We start from the raw sequence: 21,300 nt of genomic DNA, 5'->3' as shown, positions 1-21,300 counted from the left end.
GGGGCAAAGATGGTTCATTAACATAAGGGCAACTGCACGCAACTCTTTTTACTTACAGTCCAGTTGTAGTACATGTGGCACATCTTGTATGTAAGACGTTGCATATGCTCCGGCTTTAACCCATTGTCATCATATATCACATTGAAATGCGTGGGGTTCACTGAACCCTGGCGAGCAATTTGGCTAATCAAAAAGAAGTCATACCTGAAGTGGAAGGTTATAAAAGGTGTATTCATATTAGCAACAGAGATAAAGTCTATTAATAAATACAGGCATTATAATAAGCATCAGTTCAGTTAATAGACCTGTTTGTACTTGACACTATACTCTATGAAAAAGGAATCATGTTGGTTTTGCACTTGCTCCAGTGTATACTTGCCATTCAGGTCGAGTGGCTTCCGTGTCAATAACTGTCCCTATTGGAGGATTCTGTAGGCTGCTGTTGGCTTCAGTAAAAAAGCGAAGAAGGCATCTCTTCCTGACGACGATCACGGATAATTTGGGCCTTTTGATATGAGAAAAGGAACGTTTTTTAAAAAGTAGGGAAGCAATTGCGGGCTTCATCATGTGACCAGCACCCATACCACCACTGAAGGTTGTTTCTGATCAAGAGCAGCTCTTAGTCCCAACAAGCATGACCATTCTGTATCATTTTGTGCACGGACTGGTGGCTACAACAGGGTGAAATCATCACAAGGTGGAGTTCAGCAGACGTAACACTGCCCAATCTTCTACTCATGGTTAGGGGATAGGTACTGCTCCTACTTAAGCACATAAGAGACGCCAATGTTGGATCAGGCCAAAGACCCATCCCGTCCAACACTCTGTATCACACAGTGGCCAGAAATACCAGTGCCATCAGGAGGTCCACCAGTGGAGCCAGGACATTAGAAGCCCTCCCACTGTTGACCCCCCCAAGCACCAAGATGACAGAGCATCACTTGCCCCAGAGTCCCTATCTATACCTTGTGGCTAATAGCCACTGATGGACCTCTGCTCCATATGCTTATCTAATTCCCTTTTGAAGCCGTCCATGCTTGTAGCCGCCACCACTTCCTGTGGCAGTGAATTCCAAGTGTTAATCACTCTTTGGGTGAAGAAGTACTTCCTTTTATCCGTTCTAACCCGACCACTCAGCAGTTTCATGGAGTGCCCACGAGTTCTTGTATTGTGAGAAAGGGAGAAAAGTACCTCTTTCTCTACCTGCTCTTTCCCATGCATAATCTTATAAACCTCAATCATGTCACCCCTCAGTCGTCGTTTCTCCAAGCTAAAGAGCCCTAAGCGCCTTAACCTTTCCTCATAGGGAAAGTGTTCCAACCCTTTTATCATCCGAGTTGCCCTTTTCTGCACTGTTTCCAAAGCTATAATATCCTTTTTAAGGTGTGGTGACCAGAACTGCACACAGTATTCCAAATGAGGTCGCACCATTGATTTATATAGGGGCATTATAATATTGGCTGATCTGTTTACAATACCCTTCCTAATAATCCCCAGCATACTTGCGCACATGTTCTTTTCCTTTTGGGGAGCCAACTATGTTTAGCATTATCTATCTACTATATTTTCATCCCACCCGTCCTTCAATAAATACACAGTACCACAGTACACAGCACAGTGCATAGCTTTTTACCGCCTTTGTGTTACAGCCCTTCAGGTAACACGGAGAGAATGTCAGTTACAACAAGTTCTCCAAATAAGATTTAAGACTGAGTGGGGACCTGACAATAACTTGAGTCCCTGTCCCTCAATCCTAATCCAACATTCTAACCATTACACCACACTGACAGCCAGTTTGGTGTAGTGGTTAACAGCGGCGAACTCAAATCTGGGAGAAGCAGGTTTGATTCCCTACTCCTCCACGTGCAGCAGACCTTGGGTCAGTCAGAGTTCTCTCACCGCTGTTCTCTCAAGAGCAGTTTCTGTCAAGAGGTCTCTCAGGGTGTCTGTTGTGGGGAGGGGAAGGGGAAGGAGATTGTAAGACACTCTGAGACTCCTTTGGATAGTGAAGGGTGGGGTATAAATCCAATCTCTTCTCTTTCTCTTCTTCTACAACAGCAGAAAGGGAAGGAGGATAATGTCCGCCTATGGGTGTTCCCAATATCTTAACAATGGTTACGACACTTGGCACTTACACATGGGATAGAGCAGGTAGAGAAAGAAGTATTTTTCTCCCTTTCTCACAATACAAAAACTCGTGGACACTTAATGAAATTGCTGAGCAGTAAGGTTAGAACAGATAAAAGGAAATACTTCTTCACCCAAGGAGTGATTAACACATGGAATTCACTGCCACAGGACGTGGTGGCGGCTACAAGCATGGACAGCTTCAAGAGGGAATTAGATAAGCATATGGAGCAGAAGTCCATCAGTGGCTATTAGCCACAAGGTATCAGATAGGAACTCTCAGGCTGGGGCAAGTGATGCTCTGTCTTCTTGGTGCTTGGGGGGGTCAACAGTGGGAGGGCTTCTAGTGTCCTGGCCCCACTGCTGGACCTCCTGATGGCACCTGGTGTTTTTGGCCACTGTGTTGGACTAGATGGGCCATTGGCCTGATCCAACATTGGCCTCTCTTATGTTCTTATGTTAGCATTGCCTCTACACTGGGAGCAGATACCCTTCTGATCCATCTGCCTGGGAAAACAGACAACAGACCAGAGAATCTATTACCTTTGATCCGGACTGCATTCATTGATGACACTAAGCAGCTGTGGGACTTCATAGTCCACCACCATCTTCAGCTGGCCATCTCCAACCCCATCACGGTACACAATTATGCGCGCAGGTAAATGCCCATTGCACTTCTGCCAATGGCTCAGGGCACCTAACCAAAATACAAAAAGGAAATGCAGAGTGGAGCCATGTAAGCGGTTCCACACAGGTGATAACTGCAAGAACAAGTTTATCGCATGGGATCTTCCATCCCCACTGGCTTTTCTTGCACATAAATGAAAGCAACAAACTGGATTGCTGGCAATCACACGTGAGAGGGCTACTTAAGAGCTTTTAATTGCACTCAAAAGAAGTGATTATCTCTTGGGAAAATTCCCCCCACTATCCTGAGTAAGATTGGAGACCAACAGTACGGTTTCTTCAGAACGAAAGGTTCTTGAATTACCCGTGGTGTACACTTGTGTCACACTATGCCCTCTGTACTACAGGTTCTGCAGTTTGCTGCAGCATTCTGAAAGGGGATCTGGATGGAAAACTTACACCGGCAGAGGAGTAGAGGGTGGTGCCTGGGAAGAAGGAATGAAAGGCCTTGCCCCAAAGTGGGAGGGGGGTTCACTCCCAGGGAGCGGGGCTGGTGAGTCTGCTGCAGAAGGACGGATCCCTCCTCCAAAAGGGGTGAGTCAGCTTGAAGCCAAATACCTAGAGGAGGCTACACACGTTAGGATTTCTTATTTTGCTGTTTTATCTGCCTTCACTGTGCTCATTTTTCCTACATGTTATTGGATTATAGTTGTCCTTAAATCTCTTTAATAAAAATAGGGTCCTCACGCCTCATTCGGTCACTTGTAGGGGAAACTTGCTGGAAAAGGAGTGTATAAGGGGGTAGGGCGGGTGCTCCAGGGCCTCCCGGGGAGACCCATACCAGAATGGTGGCAGCCATTAGAGAACCTTTATAGCCGCGGCTCGCGACACCATCGGTCAGGGCAGAGTACCTCCTTTGCAAGCAGAAGGTCCCAGGTTCAATCTCTGCCTTGTTCAATTAATGGATCTCAAGTAGGTGGCAGGAAAGACCTTCCTCGGCCCGAGGCTCTTGCAAGCAGCTGCCAGTCAAGTATAAACAACACTGAGTGGGATGCATTGTGTGTGATGATGACTCAATGAGAGTCACCTTCTTCTTTTGTTCAAACTAGATGGCCGGATGCAACGAGACTGAAAAGTACTCGGAAACGTGGAGTGATTCAGCAAAGAGTACTTTATTAAGTGAAGAACAAGACAAGAAACCCCGGCACGCAGGCCGGTATATATGCTCAGAAACCCACCACCAAAACACACCCCCTAGTGACCCTATAGGTTATTTACAGTGGCCGAGAGTCCCATTGGCTCTCGGCCGCGCGGGAACCCCCCCCCCCCCCCACTTTCCAGCAGTATGCAAACTCGGGAAAAGTGTGTGTAAGTGATCTTGGCCTCCAGCTTTACTTGGATGTTTTGGTCTCGGTTATCTTAAATCTGAACATCCTTGCTTGAAGCGATGCTTTGCTTGTGAGAAAAAGGATGTCAGCTCCCTCCGCGGAGAAGACCTCTCCCTAGCAGAGAAGCCCTGAGAAGCCACAAAAGGCGTTCTAAAGGCATTAGGGAAAAATTATCAGTACTGGAGGTATCAAGCAATTACAGTGTGGCGTTTATAATGAAGACCACAGAGTGTGAGGGCCCATGCCATGGGCTCTGGTGTGGTGCGGGCAGCAAGGGACCGGTGACATGCCTGGGAACATGCAGAAAGGCCTGGTTCTGACATAAATTGAAATCTGCACTCTGGTTTTGCTTGCCTGCTCCAATATATATATTGTTGTAGGTGCTAGTGCTCCTGCCAACCTAGCAGTTCGAAAGCAAGAAATTGCAAGTAGATAAATAGGTACCACTTCAGTGGGAAGGTAACAGCGTTCCGTGCGCCTTGGTGTTTAGTCATGCCGGCCACATCACCACGGAAACGTCTTCGGACAGCGCTGGCTCTTCGGCTTTGAAACGGAGATGAGCACCGCAACCCTAGAGTTGGATTCGACTGGCTTTCGAGCAAGGGAAATCTTTACCTTTACCTTTAGGCGCTAGTGACATGACTTCACAGGGAACTTAACACATTATACTGCCAAACATATGTTTCCTAAAAACGTATCAACCAGTTTACATGAATGCAGAGGCCAGCATGATCCTGTGATCATGTGACTCAGGACACATGCAGGCCAAGAAAGGGGCACGCAGGGCTCCCCTGCTGTTTCCACTGGCAAAAGCAGCACGGGAGGGAAGCCTGATGCCTCTCTTATCCCCCTCACAGAATCACAGTTGGAAGGGACCTCCAGGGTCATCTAGTCCAACCCCCTGCACAAGGCAGGAAACTCACAAATACCTCCCCCCTCCACACCCCCAGTGACTGCTGTTCCACACCCAGAAGAGGACAAAAAACCTCCAGGATCCCTGGCCAAACTGGCCTGGAGAAAAATGGCTTCCTGACCCCAAAGTGGTGATCAGCATTTCCCTGGGCGTGTAAGAAAGGGCCACAAGAAATAAGCACTGAGGCAACCCTGCCTGCCCCTCCCTTCTCATGACCTGCCTCAATTCACACAATCAGCATTGCTGTCAGCTGGCCATCTATCATCTGCTTGAAAACCTCCAGAGTAGGAGAGCCCACCACCTCCCGAGGAAGCCTGTTCTGTTCCACTGAGGAACCGCTCTCACTGTCAGGAAGCTCTTCCTAATGTTTAGCCGAAAACTCTTCTGATGTAACCTGAACCTCCTGGTTCTGGTCCAACCTTCTGGGGCAACAGAAAACAACTCCGCAGCATCCTCTATAAGACATCCCTCCGAGTACTTGAAGATGGTTATCCTATCACCCCTCACAGTGCTCCCAAGCTGTGCGCAGAGCCCTTTGTAAGGCAAGTCTCCCTGTGTACCAATGTCAGTCAGGCTAGGTAATTCCCAACCCAACCCGTGTCACCTGTATCATTTCACTAGGCCCTAAGCAAGAACCAGAAGGCAGTAGAGATTGCATTTGTAGCAGGGGGTGCCTGGAGTGCCAAGCTGGGAGAAAGGGGTCAGCAGGGAAACCACTCGGGGAAACTCACCAGTGGGATGGGAGCCTGTGTTAACAAAAGAACCTGATAATAAAGGTTTATAATGCAGAAGAACCTAAAGGGTTAACCCAGGCTTTGGAGCCAGGGGAAAGCTAAGAAGCGGTCAGCCAACCAGGGAGACCAAGGCTGGCAAGGAGTCTCAGGTGAAAAGAGGAGCTCCACCCTCTGGGAGGATCAGGCAAGGGTATCCCAGGAGACGGGGCAATCTCCGTGGGCGGAACTGGCAGATTAGAAAGGCGTGCCATGAGGCAGGAGGGAGGCCAGAGAAGAAGTCAAGCAGGCTGTTACATGTTTGAGCTGAATGAGTCTCTCTGTAACTGGAGTGGGTCTGTGTATTAAAGACTGCTACTGCTGGACCTGGTGGCCTCTGTCCAGTTACTGCTGCCAGGGACAAACGTGAGAACACGGACAAATGTCCACCCCCTCCCCTGTGTTGGGTGTGTGTGTATGATCTATGCTGTCTCTTAGCCCAGTGTTCAGAGGGGGCTACAACAGAGTCAGAGAGATAGATAGGCTCAGGACACTGACCATCCTTTCTTTCTCTCTCTGATACTATCCCTTTGAAGTAGATTGTTATTCTTAGGGGAAAAGATTTCCTTCCATTATGACACCTTCTCTCACAGGCACACACTTTATCTCTCCATCTTGGTATCACGGATGCAGGACATGCATCCTGCATCTTCATCCATCCTAGGTAGTTAGGTTAGACTACTATCCTGTCCCTATCCTGCCTAGAATGGAGTTCTATAAATAAAGGAACTCATATTAGTTTGCAAGTATAAAAGAGGCTCCGGGTAACTTTGCTTTTTTAATCAGCACACACACACACAGATTGGAGATGCTTTGCTGCACGGTAAAACTTGTGCACTCTGCTAACTTGCTAATGGCTCCTGGCTATACCAAACCAGAGAATCTGACACCCTGCAATGTTTCCCTTACATTCCTCTTTGCAGCCATGCCTCTTCCGCTTTTAGAATTTGATTAGGACTCCAGAAAAGGGCCGGGGAGGGGGGGGCTGCAGGTAGAATCAGAGGGCATGAGAAGAATTAAGCATCCCCCTCCCCTACAAATTTCCCCTCCTATAGCATTACAAACTTTATCCCCCCCCCACCCAAAAAAAGGTTGGCTGCCACTGTGAGACAGAACCAGTGTTTCCTCTAAGTTGAGTTAGTGTGAGCTAGCTCACAGTTTTTTAGCCTCTGGCTCACACATTTTTGTCTTAGCTCAGGAAGGGATGGCTTCAGAGCAAACGAATTGATGCAGCAGCCAAATCACTCGCTCACAACTGTAATGCCAGTGGCTCACAAAGTAGAATTTTTGCTCACAAGACTCCACAGCTTAAAGGGAGCATAGGACAGAACCCGGAATAATATCCTCAAGGGCAAAGCATCTTGTACTAACTTATATGTCATCACTACCTTCTAGGCAGACCTTTAAACAATCTGCCACATTCGCTCCTGAGTTCTGCAGCATGCACCGAGAGAACCACCTAGGCATTAAAGTAAAGGAAGTTAGTTACTAAGTTAGCTACACAGTGTTAAGGTTTGGATCCTAGCCTCACTTTCACAGGTACATCTGCTTGCAGAAGGGGGGGAGACAATAACTTTTGCTGTTTCCACCCTCTCAGGAAAGCCCCCCTCGCTCCGATTTCCATGGTGCTCCCAACGTCCGTCAACCTACAGGGGCACAATTTTTGGGGGGTCACAGAAAACTGCAGTGAGGGGGGGGGCCAAGTGGAAAAGTCACCTATTATGCAGCAGTTCTGCTGACGCATTACAGGACCCAAGCCCAAGGATTAGGGCTGCCAACCTCCAGGTGGCTTTTAAATATTCCATAATTAGTGTTAACATCCTTTTTATAATTGCACAGAAAAGGTAAAGCGCCTGTGCCAAGCGTCTTGAAAGACTTCCCGATAAGAGACTTCCCAAGGCTTTAAATGGTTTAACTCCTGCTCATATTTTTAAGTCAGGTCCATATTTCACTTTCGCGCTGTGCTCCCTGCGGCTCCACCAATGGAACAGCTGTGACCTCCGTCTTGTCACTTTCTCAAAGGCAGATCCTGCATAGTCTCAATTCTGTATTGAAATTCTCAAATCATTTGTTGTCTCTAGGTTCAGTAAAGCTACTCAGAGCAATCTTCCTCATCCCGTGACTCTCTCTTTGTTTAAAACTTGCAGGTAGCACCTGGAGAACTCCCGCTATTACAATTCATCTCCAAGATGACAGAGATCAGTTCTCCTGGAGAAAATGGCTGCTTTGGAGGGTGGATTCTAGGGTTTTATATCCTACTGAGGCCCCTCCCCTCCCCAAACCCTGCTTTCCCCTCAGGCTGCCCCCCGCCTCCCAATCTCCAGGTATTTCCCAACCCAGAGATGGCAACCTTTCCCAGAGTTCATTTAAGACAGTCTATGGTCTAAAAAAGGGGGCTGTGGTGGCTCAGTGGTTAAGATGCTGAACTGCAGACCGGAAGGTCGGTAGTTCAGCAGTTCGAGATCCGAGTGCCACATGACGGAGTGAGCTCCCGTCTCTGGTTCCAGCTCCTGCCAACCTGGCAGTTCAAAAGCAAGAAATTGCAAGCAGATAAATAGGTACCGCTTTGGTGGGAAGGTAACAGTGTTCCATGCGCCTTGGCGTCTAGTCATGCCGGCCACATGACCACGGAAATGTCTTCGGACAGCGCTGGCTCTTCAGCTTGGAAACGGAGATGAGCACCGCACCCTAGAGTCGGATTTGACTGGCTTTCGAGCAAGGGAAACCTTTACCTTTACTATGGTCTAAAAAAACCTGTCTCTGTTGCTGAACTTCTATATGTTCTCATCTCACATTCATCTGAAGAAACCACCACGAGTTCGGGGATGGGGGAGGTTATCTAAAACTTTTATCAGTTGCCTTACTTCCTTACAGAGCTCAAGGCAGCTTACAAACATAGATTAAAACATGGAATAATACATTGGAAAATATAAAAGCAGAATTTAAAATCACTACTTAGGACCAGTGTTCCCTCTAAGCTGGGGCTACCCTTGAAGAGTGTTTGGAGGCTGCAGCTAGTACACCTAGACTGCTGGTCAGGGCCAGCTATTGGGACCAGTGTTCCCTCTAAGCTGAGTTAGTGTGAGCTAGCTCACACTATTTTAGCTTCCGGCTCACACATTTTTGTCTTAGCTCAGGAAGGATGGCTCCAGAGCAAACTAAATTATACAGCAGCCAAATCGCTCGCTCACAACTTTAATGCCAGTAGCTTACAAAGTAGGATTTTTGCCCACAAGACTCCACACTGCTACTAAGCTTAACTAGATGTAGTCCTGAATAAAACCGTCTTCAACTGCCTCCAAAAGATCGAAAGTGAGAGGGGGCCAGGTAAACCTCCCTGGGGAGGCTGTTCCATAATTGCGGGGCTGCCACTAAAAAGGCCCTGTTTCATGTACCCACAAGGAAAGTGGGCCCCTCCCTGTGATCTTAATTCCTGGGCAGGAAGATATGGGAGAAGATGGTTCTTCAGCTAACCAGTCCCAAGCCATGTCGGGCTTTAAAGGTCAAAACCAACACCCTGAATTGGGCTCAGGACTGGATTGGCAGCCAGTGTAATTGCTGTAATATCATGGCCACTCACGCCCAATCAATGCTCCCTCTAAGCTGTAGAGTCTTGTGAGCAAAAATTCTACTTTGTGAGCTACTGGCATTAAAGTTGTGAGTGAGCGATTTGGCTACCGCATCAATTCGTTTGCTCTGGAGCCATCCTTCCTGAGCGAAGACAAAAATGTGTGAGCCAGAGGCTAAAAAACTGTGAGCTAGCTCACACTAACTCAGCTTAGAGGGAACACTGCTCCCAATAGCTGGCCCTGACCAGCAGTCTAGGTGCAGCATTCTGTACTAGCTGCAGCCTCCAAACACTCTTCAAGGGCAGCCCCAAGTAGAGCACATTGCAGCAGTCCAGTCTAAATGTTCCTAAGCCATGAAGCACTGTGGCTAGATCTGACTGACCAGGAACGGACACCAGCTGAAGCATGGCAAAGCACGGGGATGCCAGCTGCTGACCTTTTCCCAAAAAATTGTTTTGTTTAGTCACAAATGGATTTTTATGTCCCGCCTTCCTTCCCTGGAATGCAAGGGAACATGCTTAGGGTCCCAGGTGGTCACCCACTTGAGCGCTGACCAGAACCTGACACGCTTCGCTTCAGCAAGGCTGCCGCACCACATGCCGTATCTTGGGACCTCAATATACCTCTGAGTTTATAGATCAAACCCCACTTATTTGTCGAAAGGCGTCCCAACTGAATACACATCCAGCCAATGCTTTGCTCCTCATCCCACTAGAAATACTACAGCAGCAGCAAGCTATCACGCTCTACATGAACGGGGAGCCAAAAAACGGGGAAGACGAAAAATAACATCTTTACGTTACAGCAGAGGGTAAGATGCAACTACCTTCTACAAATGCCTGCTTTATGAAATGAAGGCTCTTACCTGCTAATCTTGACATTCGTGCTAGCCACAAATCCAACAGCTGAGCTTCCTTTGTTGACGGCATCTTTGTTGATGTCAATCCCAACCACCATGAGGGACTTCAGCTGTGGAGCAAAGTGACAAGCTGGAGCTGAGGCTGCAGACAGACTGGAGCTGAGGCCACATGCTCGACCCAGCATGCGCAACAGCAAGGGATTCTGGGAAGCACCTCCTGGGTCATGTGAGGTCAACACTTAAAGAGGCAGCAAAATGTCTGAAAGGCCGCTTTGTACACAGGTGCACATGTATGACATAAGGCAGTCTTCGAGCACATGGGCACCCACCGCTGTGTTTCCCAGTGCCCATTGCACATGCAACAAGCCCCGCCCCCTGCTCCCAGCAGCCCTCAGTTGGGCCATGAGGAGCAAGAAGCAGCCAGGTAAGTTGCAGAGTACGCCCATGGCCCGCCTTCAGGTACAAGCTTTCCCTCCTCTGTGAGGACAGATTTGCATGTGTCCCCCTCCCCCATAGCTAGCCATTCAAAACAGTCCAGTGGAGCCTGAGCGGTGGGGGTGTTGCCTTCTGACACACTTCCGGTGATGTCAGGGGGTGTGGCATATGCAAATAAGTTATGCTAATAAGTTACGCTAATGAGCTCCTGCACCTCTTTTCCTGCTAAATGACCCCTAGCTGCCCCCTCTCTTTGGAAGCCATTTTACGCTGGCACCAGCTGTTTACAGAATCTGAAAGTGCCACCGGTCACAAGGAACAGCTAACTGGTTCCTCCCATTCTATCATCCCCCAATGGCTCTGCTTTCTAAATTTAATTATTTTCCCTACTTTCCCCCCCAGATACCCACTACACCATCACCACCTCGAATTCTCCTTACTGGAAAGCCGACGACAGAATTCTGCTTCTGTGGATCAACGAGAGTTGGCTTTACCGAATTCAGAATTGCTACATCTCTACTCTACAAACTTGCATCTGACAGTCATGGATTCTTCCAAGAGCCCTGGGAATTATACTTTTGCAAGGCTGCTGAGAATTTCGCTAGAGAAATTCCTGGATCTTTTCTGCAATGGAGAAACCCTTCTAATTTTGATACCTCTGCTATCTGCAATGGAGAAACCCTTCTAATTTTGATACCTCTGCTATCTGCAATGGAGAAACCCTTCTAATTTTGATACCTCTGCTATCTACAAATCAAGGCAGGCCACCAAATTGCCATGAAAGTTTTGTTGATGAATCAAGAAACCACCCAAGAAAGAGCAATGGCTCAGGGAGCCTTTTAGACCTACAAGGCTTAGTCAAGGTGCTTAGGATTTCAGCCTTAGTTTTTCAAGTACTTAATTTATGTTATTTGTAGTCCGCCTTTCTGACTTGGACTGAAGGCGGATTACACAAAGCGAGTCAATACAATTGATGGGTGGGACGTTCAATAAACAATGCCCTAGGATTCGGGTTGTAGAGCCAACCAGAAGTCTAAAAACAGAACTGAAGCAAAGTAGAACTACTAACACGACACATTAAATGATGCAGAATTCCACAGTAGGATCCTAGTTCCAGCAGGTTATACACAGTAATATAAACCACATTTTCCTGGGTAACTTTGTGAATCATTTAGTACTGTGCAACTCTGTTGACTGTGTGGAAAAGCCCTCTTGAATAATTCAGTTCTGCATCACTTGTGGAAAGCCAGGAGGAGGGGGAGCCTTCCTGACTTCCACCGGCAGGCCCTTCCACAAGACGGGTGTCACAGCAGAAAAGCCATGTGAACGGGCAGAGTTGTGACGGCCCACAATGCTTTGCAAGCGGGACAGCTTTGGACGGGAAAGGGAAAGCTATAAACGTTACTTACCGGTATATCCACTGCCCAGAGCTCCCCGCCAAGTTTACAGATGATCTGCATTGCGATTTTTGTGGCCACGCTCATCATCATGCCCTGCTTGCTCAGGGTACGCGCGAGAACACACTGGCTAGGAACGGGGTGCTCAAGGGTAAGGTATTTCTTAATTGAGTCGTAGCAGTCCTTCTGACCAGAAGGGAGCACACAAAGTACCTAAGGAAACAGCAAGCAGAGAATGGATATCCAGTCGCTGGGGTTTACCCTGCAGGGCTGCACAGGCTGTGACCCACTGTCGTGGGCAGTGGCTAGAAAGGTTCCCTAAAGGCTGCCACCACTCTGGTGGGGGTCTCCTCGAGAGGGCCCAGAGCACCCACCCCTTTATACGCTCTTTTCCAACAGGTTTCCCTTTATAAGTGACTGAATGAGACGTGAGGACCAATGTTCCCTCTAAGCTGAGCTCACATTTTTTTTAGCCTCCGGCTCACACATTTTATCTCAGCTCAGGAAGGGATGGCTCCACAGTAAACTGACTTGTGCAGTGGCCAAATTGTTTGCTCTTAACTTTAATGCCAGCAGCTCACAAAGTAGAATTTTTGCTCACAGGACTCCACAGCTTAGAGGGAGCATTGGTGAGGACCCAGGCAGAGTAACAAACTAGTTTTTTAATAGAGATTTAACGACAACTATAATCCAATAACATGTAGGAAAAATGAGCACAGTAAAGGTAGATAAACCAGCAAAATAAGAAATCCTAATGTGTCTTGACTATCCTATACTTAGCCTTCTCTAGGCACCTGGTCTCAGACTGACTCACCCCTTTTGGATGAGGGGTCCCTCCTCCTTCTGCAGCAGCCTCACCAGCCCTGCTCCCTGGGAGTGAACCCCCTCCCACTTTGGGACAAGGCCTTTCATTCCTTCCTCCCAGGCGCCACCCTCTACTCCTCCGCTGGTGTAAGTTTTCCCTCCAAAATCCCGTTAGCTAGTCATAGGGTACAGAAGGTACCTGGGAAATGTAGGCCCTGTAATCACTCTAACAGCCAGTCTGATGTAGTGGTTAAGCGTGTGGACTCTAATCTGGGAGAACTGGGTTTGATTCCCCACTCCTCCACTTGCAGCTGCTGGATGACCTTGGGCAAGCCATAGTTCTGTCAGAGCTCTCTCAGCCCCACCTACCTCACAGGGTGTCTGTTGCGGGGAGGGGAAGGAAAAGGAGTTTGTAAGCCGCTATGAGACTCTGAGTGAAGAGCAGGGTATAAATCCAATCTCTTCTTCTTCTTCTAATACAGGCTTCCCTGGAGCCACTCAACCTCCCTAGAGCCTGTAGGCCACACTACTATAGGCCCAAGATCATGACACCCAACGTGAGTAACTCCTGGAGCTCACCTGCCACACACAGGGACTCACTGGGGGAGGGGGGGGTCAATATATTTCCCATTTCCTCTACCTGCCCAGAACCAGAAAACCAGGGAGGACTGGCTGTCCAGCATCTGGTGGACTGTGTTGTAATGGGAAGCTAATTCATTGCACAGGCCAACCACAAGACATACCTGTGAGCAGGGCTGGCGTCAGCATACCCTGAGGTGGGGCAGCTGCCAGGACGTCCGGTGGGGCCCACTGCCACTGACCATGCGCCCACCCATGTATTACCAGCACCAGCGGTACAATCCTATGCTGAGCTACTCCAGTCTAAATCCACTGAAATCAGTGAGTTTATACCAGACTAATTCTGCACAGGATTGCATATTAAAGGGCATATGGATCATACATGATCCCCCAAACCCACAGAAGTGATGAGGGAGGCTCCCTTACAAAATTAGGAAGCTGGACATTTCGGACACCAATGCAAAATGTTGTATTTCACGCAGGGTACGGCCATCAGAAAAATGATTTTTAATTTTTAAACGTTTCTAGCTTTTATAGACACGGGGATTACCATGTGCTGAGTGGCTCAACAGGGATACCTGTGGGTCAGGTACCAGTTCTCTGGGCTTGCTGGAAAAGCACATAACAGGCCAGTCAGGCAACTCATGACCCTCCAGCCCTGAAGATCAGATAATACTGGTGGACCAGTTGAGCACCCCTGAAGGATCCACAGACTAGCAGGCCTTCAGTCTGTGACTCTGAGGGAGGCCATCAGGTGCTCCATCTCTACCACCGGCCTGCCTGACTACCCCACCCCCCCAATTCCTTGCAAGGTAGTCCAAGGCTGATTTAATAGGGTTGCCAATTGGCTCGGGAAATTCCTGGAAGGGCTTCAAGCCTTCCTTCCCACATCTCTTTCCAGAGCCAAAACAGGCTTGGGGCAGCAGGGGGGAAACCCTGTTTAGCCCACTGTGGGACTTCATGTGTGGCACTCAGTACCTGTGCAGCACCAGAGCAGGGCAAACAGCCCTTCTCCCCCAGCTGTTTCTGCTCAGGAAAATGGCACAGGAGGGAAGGCTGAAGCCCCTCCTCTCCCTGTGCCAGGCTCATGAGCCAAACCCACTCCTATAGTGCTTGGGAACGTGAGTTTCATAGAAGCACAGAGTCGGAAGGGGCCATACAGGCCATCTAGTCCAACCCCCTTCTCAGTGCAGGATCAGTCTAGAGCATCCCTGACAAGTGTTTCTCCAGCCGCTGCTTCCTGATCTTATGTGTGACATGACTCAGGTCAGGGGTCTCACACCTGTCATCTTTCTCTCAGAGGTGAAGTTTCAGGGCTCTGTATGACTGCCCAATTCCCCAGTACTAAGTAAGGAGGGGGTTTGCAGTATAGAATAACAAGAAGAAACAGAAATAGAACTACTGCAATCTGTGCAATCAAAGCTTAATATAATATCTGAATGGATACAAAATTACAAATCACATATTTACTAATAACATTACTTTCTACAGATGAATAAGTAAGATGGACGAAATTCCCCGGAGATGATGTTCCGTTTCATGACGACTTCTTCACACATCAAACCTCACATAGTCGTGCCTTCTTAACTCCTATACGTTTCTGGTGTTCATTCATGTAGTGTTATCAAACCATAGTAACTGATCAGCCTGCAATTGACACTATGGTTTGATAACACTATGTGCATGAACTACGTGAATGAACACCAGAAACGTATAGGAGTTAAGAAAATATCAATTTGGAAAGTTTTTGTGACCATATGAAGGCACGACTGTGTGAGGTTTGATGTGTGAAGACGTCGTCACGAAACGGAACATCAACTCCGGGGAATTTCGTCCATCTTACTTATTCATCTGTAGAAAGTAATGTTATTAGTAAATATGTGATTTGTAATTTTGTATCCATTCAGATATTATATTAAGGTTTGATTGCACAGATTGCAGTAGTTCCATTTCTGTTTCTTCTTGCCCAATTCCCCAGGCCAAACAGAGACGGAATGCATCACGCTAATGATTCATATTCCTTTAATTTCCAGGTTCTATTGAAGTCTCGGGCTTGAGAAAGGGTTCTCTATATCAAGACTATTCCATTTATTCAAGTATATATACAACCCTTGGACGAACTGGCATAATGCGCTGTGATACAGAACACACACGTACAAAGGCTGTTCCATTACCAGGCTTCCCAGGCAACAGAAGATAAAGTGGAAATCCAGGAAGCAGTTCCACTCAGAGATTCTTCGTACGAATCGGCATCCAACTGAAAGACTGGGCTTCACGCCTACCTCCCAGCAACCTTGAACACTGGTGGGGAACATGCCTCACAACGAAGCACATCTGAAGGACGATGCTTACGAAATCTGTGTACGTACCAGCTGCAGTTCCGGATTCACATGCTGTCGCAGGGCTCGTACAAATGCCACAGGGCTTTCTTGTACTTGCAAGCTAAGGACAAAATGAATGAATAAATAAAACTGTAGCGCATTAGAGAGCATTAGACACATTGACGACACAAGCTGCAGCTGGTGGCACATCTTTGGGAAAGCAGCACGCCATTTGTCGCAGGAAGTCTACAAGGACGACATCGAATGTAAGTATTCTGGACACATACGATGGTCCATTAGTGATTCATATACAGAACCATGTTATGGTGTTGACACTCTTAAGACTGAGATAATAATTAATAATAATTATTGAATGGCATTATGTGTAGTATGGCCAGGAGATCCTAAGATTGTTTGGCAATGTAAAGTTCTAGCTCTTTTAGTGTTATGCAACACTAGGTGGTGAGCTAGACTTATTTTTTGGGCTGCGAGAGCTCTGAAAGAGCTGTGACTGACCCAAGGTCACCCAGCCAGGGGTCATTTCCTGCAGGAGCGCACAGGAATGGAACTCTGGCAGTAAAGAGCCCAGGGGGCGGGCACATGCAACAAGCCCTACCCCCTGCTCCCAGCAGCCCTCAGTCAGAGCTAGAAGCAGACAGGTAAATTGCAGAGGTCCCCCCAGCCCCCCTGGTCCAAAACAGTCCAGTGGCACCTTTAAGACCAAATTTTATTCAGGTACAAGCTCTCTCTCCTCTGCGAGGACAGAAATGCACGCTCCCCCCCCCCAACAGCTAGCAATCCAAAACAGTCCAGTGGAGCCTGAGCTGTGGGTGTTGCCTTCTGATACACTTCCGGTGATCTCAGGGGGTGTGGCATATTCAAATAAGTTATGCTAATGAGTTATGCTAATGAGCTCCTGCACCTCTTTTTCTGCGAAATGACCCCTGCACCCCGCTGACTTCACATGGATGAGTGCAGAATTGAACTTGGGTCTCCAGATTAGAGTCTGTCGCTATTAACCAGTACACCACACTGGCTCTCATTAAGATTTGGGGGGCAAAGGGTAGGAAAACTGCCCAGCATTAACGAACATGTTTCTTGAGATACAAAATTACGCTGCAATCCTGGCTCGTTCCCTGGTGATGCCCTCCCAGAGAGAAGGAGAAGAAACCAGCATTCGTGGAGGCAAACCGGTGTGGTGTAGTGGTTAGTTTCAGACTAAAGTCTGGGAGACCCAGATTTGAATCCTCATCACTCTGCCGTGGAAATTCACTGGGGGACCTTGGAACAGTGACATGCGCTCAGTCTAAGCAACCTCACAGGGTTGTTGTCAGGACAAAAAGGAGGAGAGGGGAAGTGACGTGACGATTGCACCTGGCAACCCTAAACTCTCCCGACCCTCAGAGAGGAGTTTCGGGACAAAATGGCAGGCTGAGTGGGGAAGGAGAAGGTGGGAAAAGATCAGGCCCGCCAGCTCTTCCTCAGGATCCAACCCGAATGCACGAAACTCAATCTAAAACCTGCTTCTAGACGGCCTGTTATGAATTTTCCCTCAACAGCCGGCGGTCACAGATGAACCAGCGCTGCTCAGTGTCAACTTTCCTAGTCCTGGCAAAAGTCCAATCAGCCAAGAGCAAAAACAAACAAACAAAACCCTAACTAGGGATCTTTCGGAAGCATGACTGCAGGCTGGCCCCTCTCAGCTCATGGGGCTGGGGCACTATTGCCAAATAATGTCAGGTGGCTAAACTACCCTACCATGATTCTGACCAATTCTAAGACTGCTGCCGCTGCTCAATGAGGGATAAAAGCACATACTAAGTTTTCGAACCGCAAAGATCAATGCAGGCTTTGTGTGAGCAGCGATCTTTGGCATTCTATAGCCAACCACGCAAAGTCTGTTCACTCACAGTTGGCTGGACCTCATCCAGAGAATATGTCTGCCCTGGCAGTCAGGGAGCTGGAATCTGATGAGACGAATATGGATACTCCGTTTTAAATTTAAACAAGTAGAAAGCCAGCATAATTCCACTTGGCATTTGTGTGGGGCTTTCAAGCCTTCCCAAGCATTTTCTGCATGTTACCATTTTAATCTTTCAACGGCCCGGGAAGGTGGGTCAATTCACTATCCCTGCATTGCAGAAAGGGAGGACGGAAGCTGAGAGAGACCGTCGCTTGCCTAAAGCCTCCTGCCGAATTCACACTGCAGCTGAGAATCAAACCAGGCACTTCCTGAATTGGAGATGTCTCTTAGTCATTGTGTATCACTAGTTCTCCATTCCTCAGGGCCAAAACACGTGTGTGACAAGAGGTGGACAGACTTAAGAGTCCCAACCCAACACTGAAAGAGTTCCGTTGCTCTGCATGGCTCCAAACATTCCAAGGGGGATGAAGGACTACATGGAAGGGAAGGCCAAAGCCCGCTGTCATAATCCTAGGCCAATAGTGGTGCAGCCTAAAGGCTCCAGGGAGGCCTAGTGGTTCCAGGGAAGCCTGCATTGGAGTAGCTATCAGGGCTTACATTTCCCAGGTTCCGCCTGGACCCTGTGATTGGCTAACAGGGGATGAGGAGGCAACACCTACACCAGCAGAGGAGTAAAGGGTGGTGCCTGGGAAGGGAATAAAAGGCTTTGCCCCAAAGTGGGAGGGGGTTCACTCCCAGGGAGCAGGGCTGGTGAGACTGCTGCAGAAGGACGGATCCCTCATCCAAAAGGGGTGAGTCAGTTTGAGGCTAAATGCATAGAGGAGGCTAGGTACAGTGTAGTCAATATACGTTAGGATTTCTTATTTTGCTGCTTTATCTGCCTTTACTGTCCTTGCAAATTTTGACCTGGTGGTGGCGGAAAGTGAGGTTGAGTCACAGCTGACTGATGGCAGGGTGCTCAAGGCAAGAGACGATCAGAGGTAGCATGCCATTGCCTGCCTCTGTGTAGCGACCTTGGATGTCTCTGGTGGTCTCCCAGCCAAGTACTAACTGGGGCGGACCCTGCTTAGCTTCCGAGATCTGTTGGGATCAGGCTAGCTTGGGCGATCCACTTTGACCTACAAACTCACTCTCTGTAAACCCACAAATGTTCATGTAAAACGACGTAAGAACATAAGAGGTGCCCCACTGGATCAGGCAAGTGGTGCATCTGGTCCAGCATCCTGTCCCACAGTAGCCAACCAGTTACTCCGGAGGGTCAACAAAAAAGTACAGCGGCCAAAACCTTTCCCAGTGTTGCCACCTAGCACTGGTATTGGGAGGCTTATTGCCTCTGGATGTGGAGGTTCCCTTCAGCAATCGTGCCTAGTAGGCTAATGACAGTCCACAAATTCATCTTTCTACAGCCATCCAGTGTGACTCCAGAGCAGAAGACAAAGCTAGAGATGTTGACAATCAACACTGATCATATCGACTTGCCATGGGACTTCACCATAAACATGAAGGAAGGATGAAAGGTACTTCTGCCAATTGCTGAGTTTTCCAATGTGATCAAGAAACTGAATCCAAGTCACCCCTTGTTCAGCATCAACCCCTCACTGATACTTTCCTCAGACTGGGCCATTCTGCATTGGCTTTTCCCTCCGTTGTTTTATGAAACCCATCTTGGAATAGAAATTCCCCTCTGCATTGCATGCTGCTTTCACTTTCTTTGCTCATCGGATTTTATGGTACCCTCTATACTGCATGCCGCTTTCACTTTCTTTGATCATCAGGTTTTATGGTATCTTCTGCATAGATTTATGGTTGTTCAGGGGTGCCTTTGCAGTCAGTACGGCATTGCCCCGAGGTATCTGAATGTGTTTTTGAGCTGCACCTTTCCCTCCCAGTTGAGAAAACGTTGAGCGAATGCTAGATGCAGAATCGCCCACTCTCTCTATATATATACCTAAACTGATATAAACTCAGATATGCCACTGGACATACACTAGGAAGGGAGTGATCCTGGCCTCAATGCATGTTCCTGCGTGCTAGATGTGTCTGTTACATGCACAGGGTTTTCTTCCAGGTACCCCACTAAAACCCCCTCGGGCACGCACCCAGAAAACATTCAATGTGTGAAGTGCCACAAGGTTAAAAAAAAGAGCAACGGTTTTGTGGTCTCTCACATTTTGGGATGTTCGATGTGAAAGCCCATGGGGCCTCCCACTCTTCTCAAACACTGCATGAGATTATGGGCTAGCTCTGAGTTCCTGTTGCTGAACACCACAAGCCAGTTCTCCAGAGGCACCACTCCCATGACCTTGACGTTCCGCATATCTCGGAACCAGTCCCCAGCACTCATGGGCATAATCTGTCAAAAGAAAGAGAGGAGAGGCATGAATCAGGTTGCAATTCAAGGGCAGGGGCTTTATGGGTAAGTGGGGTAACTGGAACGTTAAATGGCATTTCTGCCGAACGTCTGCAAAATTCGACCTGAGACCTCAAACACAACCCGACAACACAGTGGGAAAGAACTGTCCGACTGGCTTTTGTTCCTTGCAAATTGGGAAAAAGCTCTCAGAGCCGTTAAATTCCTCCTCCAGCGATGGAATCAGAAATTAATAATAAATATAATTGAGGATGTTCTAAAGTAGATGTATTATCTTTTGGGGCCACATATTATGACTGAGTCAAAAGTACCTACCTAATTTCATTCTCAGCCATGTTAATAGAGGCCGCTGCTTTCAGACATTTTGATACAAGCATATCTGCGTTGTTTCACCGCTGTTCTCCGCGGTAACATTTTCCTTCTTCCTCTTTGGCCTCACTATTTAAAACCTCATTGGCTAACACTGCTATTTGATCTGATTAGTTCAGGAGGCCGGGCCCATGTGATTTCTACCAACGATGTCATGATGCTACGTCTGACATGACAATGCCAGAGGTGCACGTAAACAAAACCACAAGGGCTCCCTGTTGTTGGCGAACCAGATGAAATGGCTGTACGAACAAATGAAAGCAAGGGGGCCAAAGACAGGAGGACAATGCACAGGGAAGCAGACAGTGGCCATAAGAACAAAGGGATACAGGAGAGTACCAAAATAATGCCAATACTTCGTGAGGTATAAACTTGGTGATTTACTGGTTTGTGTTCAATGTGCTGATTTCAAGGCAAATGCCGAAACTGAAAAACATCCGGAGCAGCGAACAGCAGAAACTGTATACCATTTGTTTTGCATACTCCCAGAAAATGATAATCCACAGCGAATATATCCTGTTTACTTAAAAGAAAGATGAAGTTTAATGTTCAAGCTTCTGCTTGTGGTGTAGTGGGTGAGCCAGTGTGGTGTAGTGGGTTAAGAGCAGTGACCTCGAATCAGGAGAACTGGGTTTGATTCCCCACTCCTCCTCCACGTGAACCCTGTTGGGTGCCCTTGGGCCAGTCAGTTCTCTCAGGACTCTCTCAGCCCCACCTGCCTCACAATTCGAATCAGGAGAACTGGGTTTGATTCCCCACTCCTCCTCCACGTGAACCCTGTTGGGTGCCCTTGGGCCAGTCAGTTCTCTCAGGACTCTCTCAGCCCCACCTGCCTCACAACGTGCCT

The 21,300-nt window shown here is 48.0% G+C and overlaps 1 protein-coding gene across 1 annotated transcript in view; it reads right to left on the bottom strand.

The window, feature by feature from the left end:
• The window catches only part of PIWIL4 (piwi-like RNA-mediated gene silencing 4), a gene marked incomplete at its 5' end in the record, with an annotated part of 51,556 nt that overhangs the window by 1,704 nt on the left and 28,552 nt on the right, over positions 1-21,300 (bottom strand). The window contains 8 exon segments of the mRNA XM_015411044.1: positions 57-204; positions 380-505; positions 2,671-2,824; positions 7,214-7,284; positions 10,260-10,363; positions 12,098-12,298; positions 15,838-15,910; positions 19,882-20,066. Of these exon segments, the coding sequence (XP_015266530.1) occupies positions 57-204; positions 380-505; positions 2,671-2,824; positions 7,214-7,284; positions 10,260-10,363; positions 12,098-12,298; positions 15,838-15,910; positions 19,882-20,066 (1,062 nt within the window).

The sequence above is a fragment of the Gekko japonicus genome, unplaced genomic scaffold (genome assembly GCF_001447785.1).
Source record: "Gekko japonicus isolate JY-2015 unplaced genomic scaffold, Gekko_japonicus_V1.1 scaffold503, whole genome shotgun sequence".
Taxonomy (NCBI): Eukaryota; Metazoa; Chordata; class Lepidosauria; order Squamata; family Gekkonidae; genus Gekko; species Gekko japonicus.
This window is presented reverse-complemented; position numbering and strand designations above follow the sequence as displayed.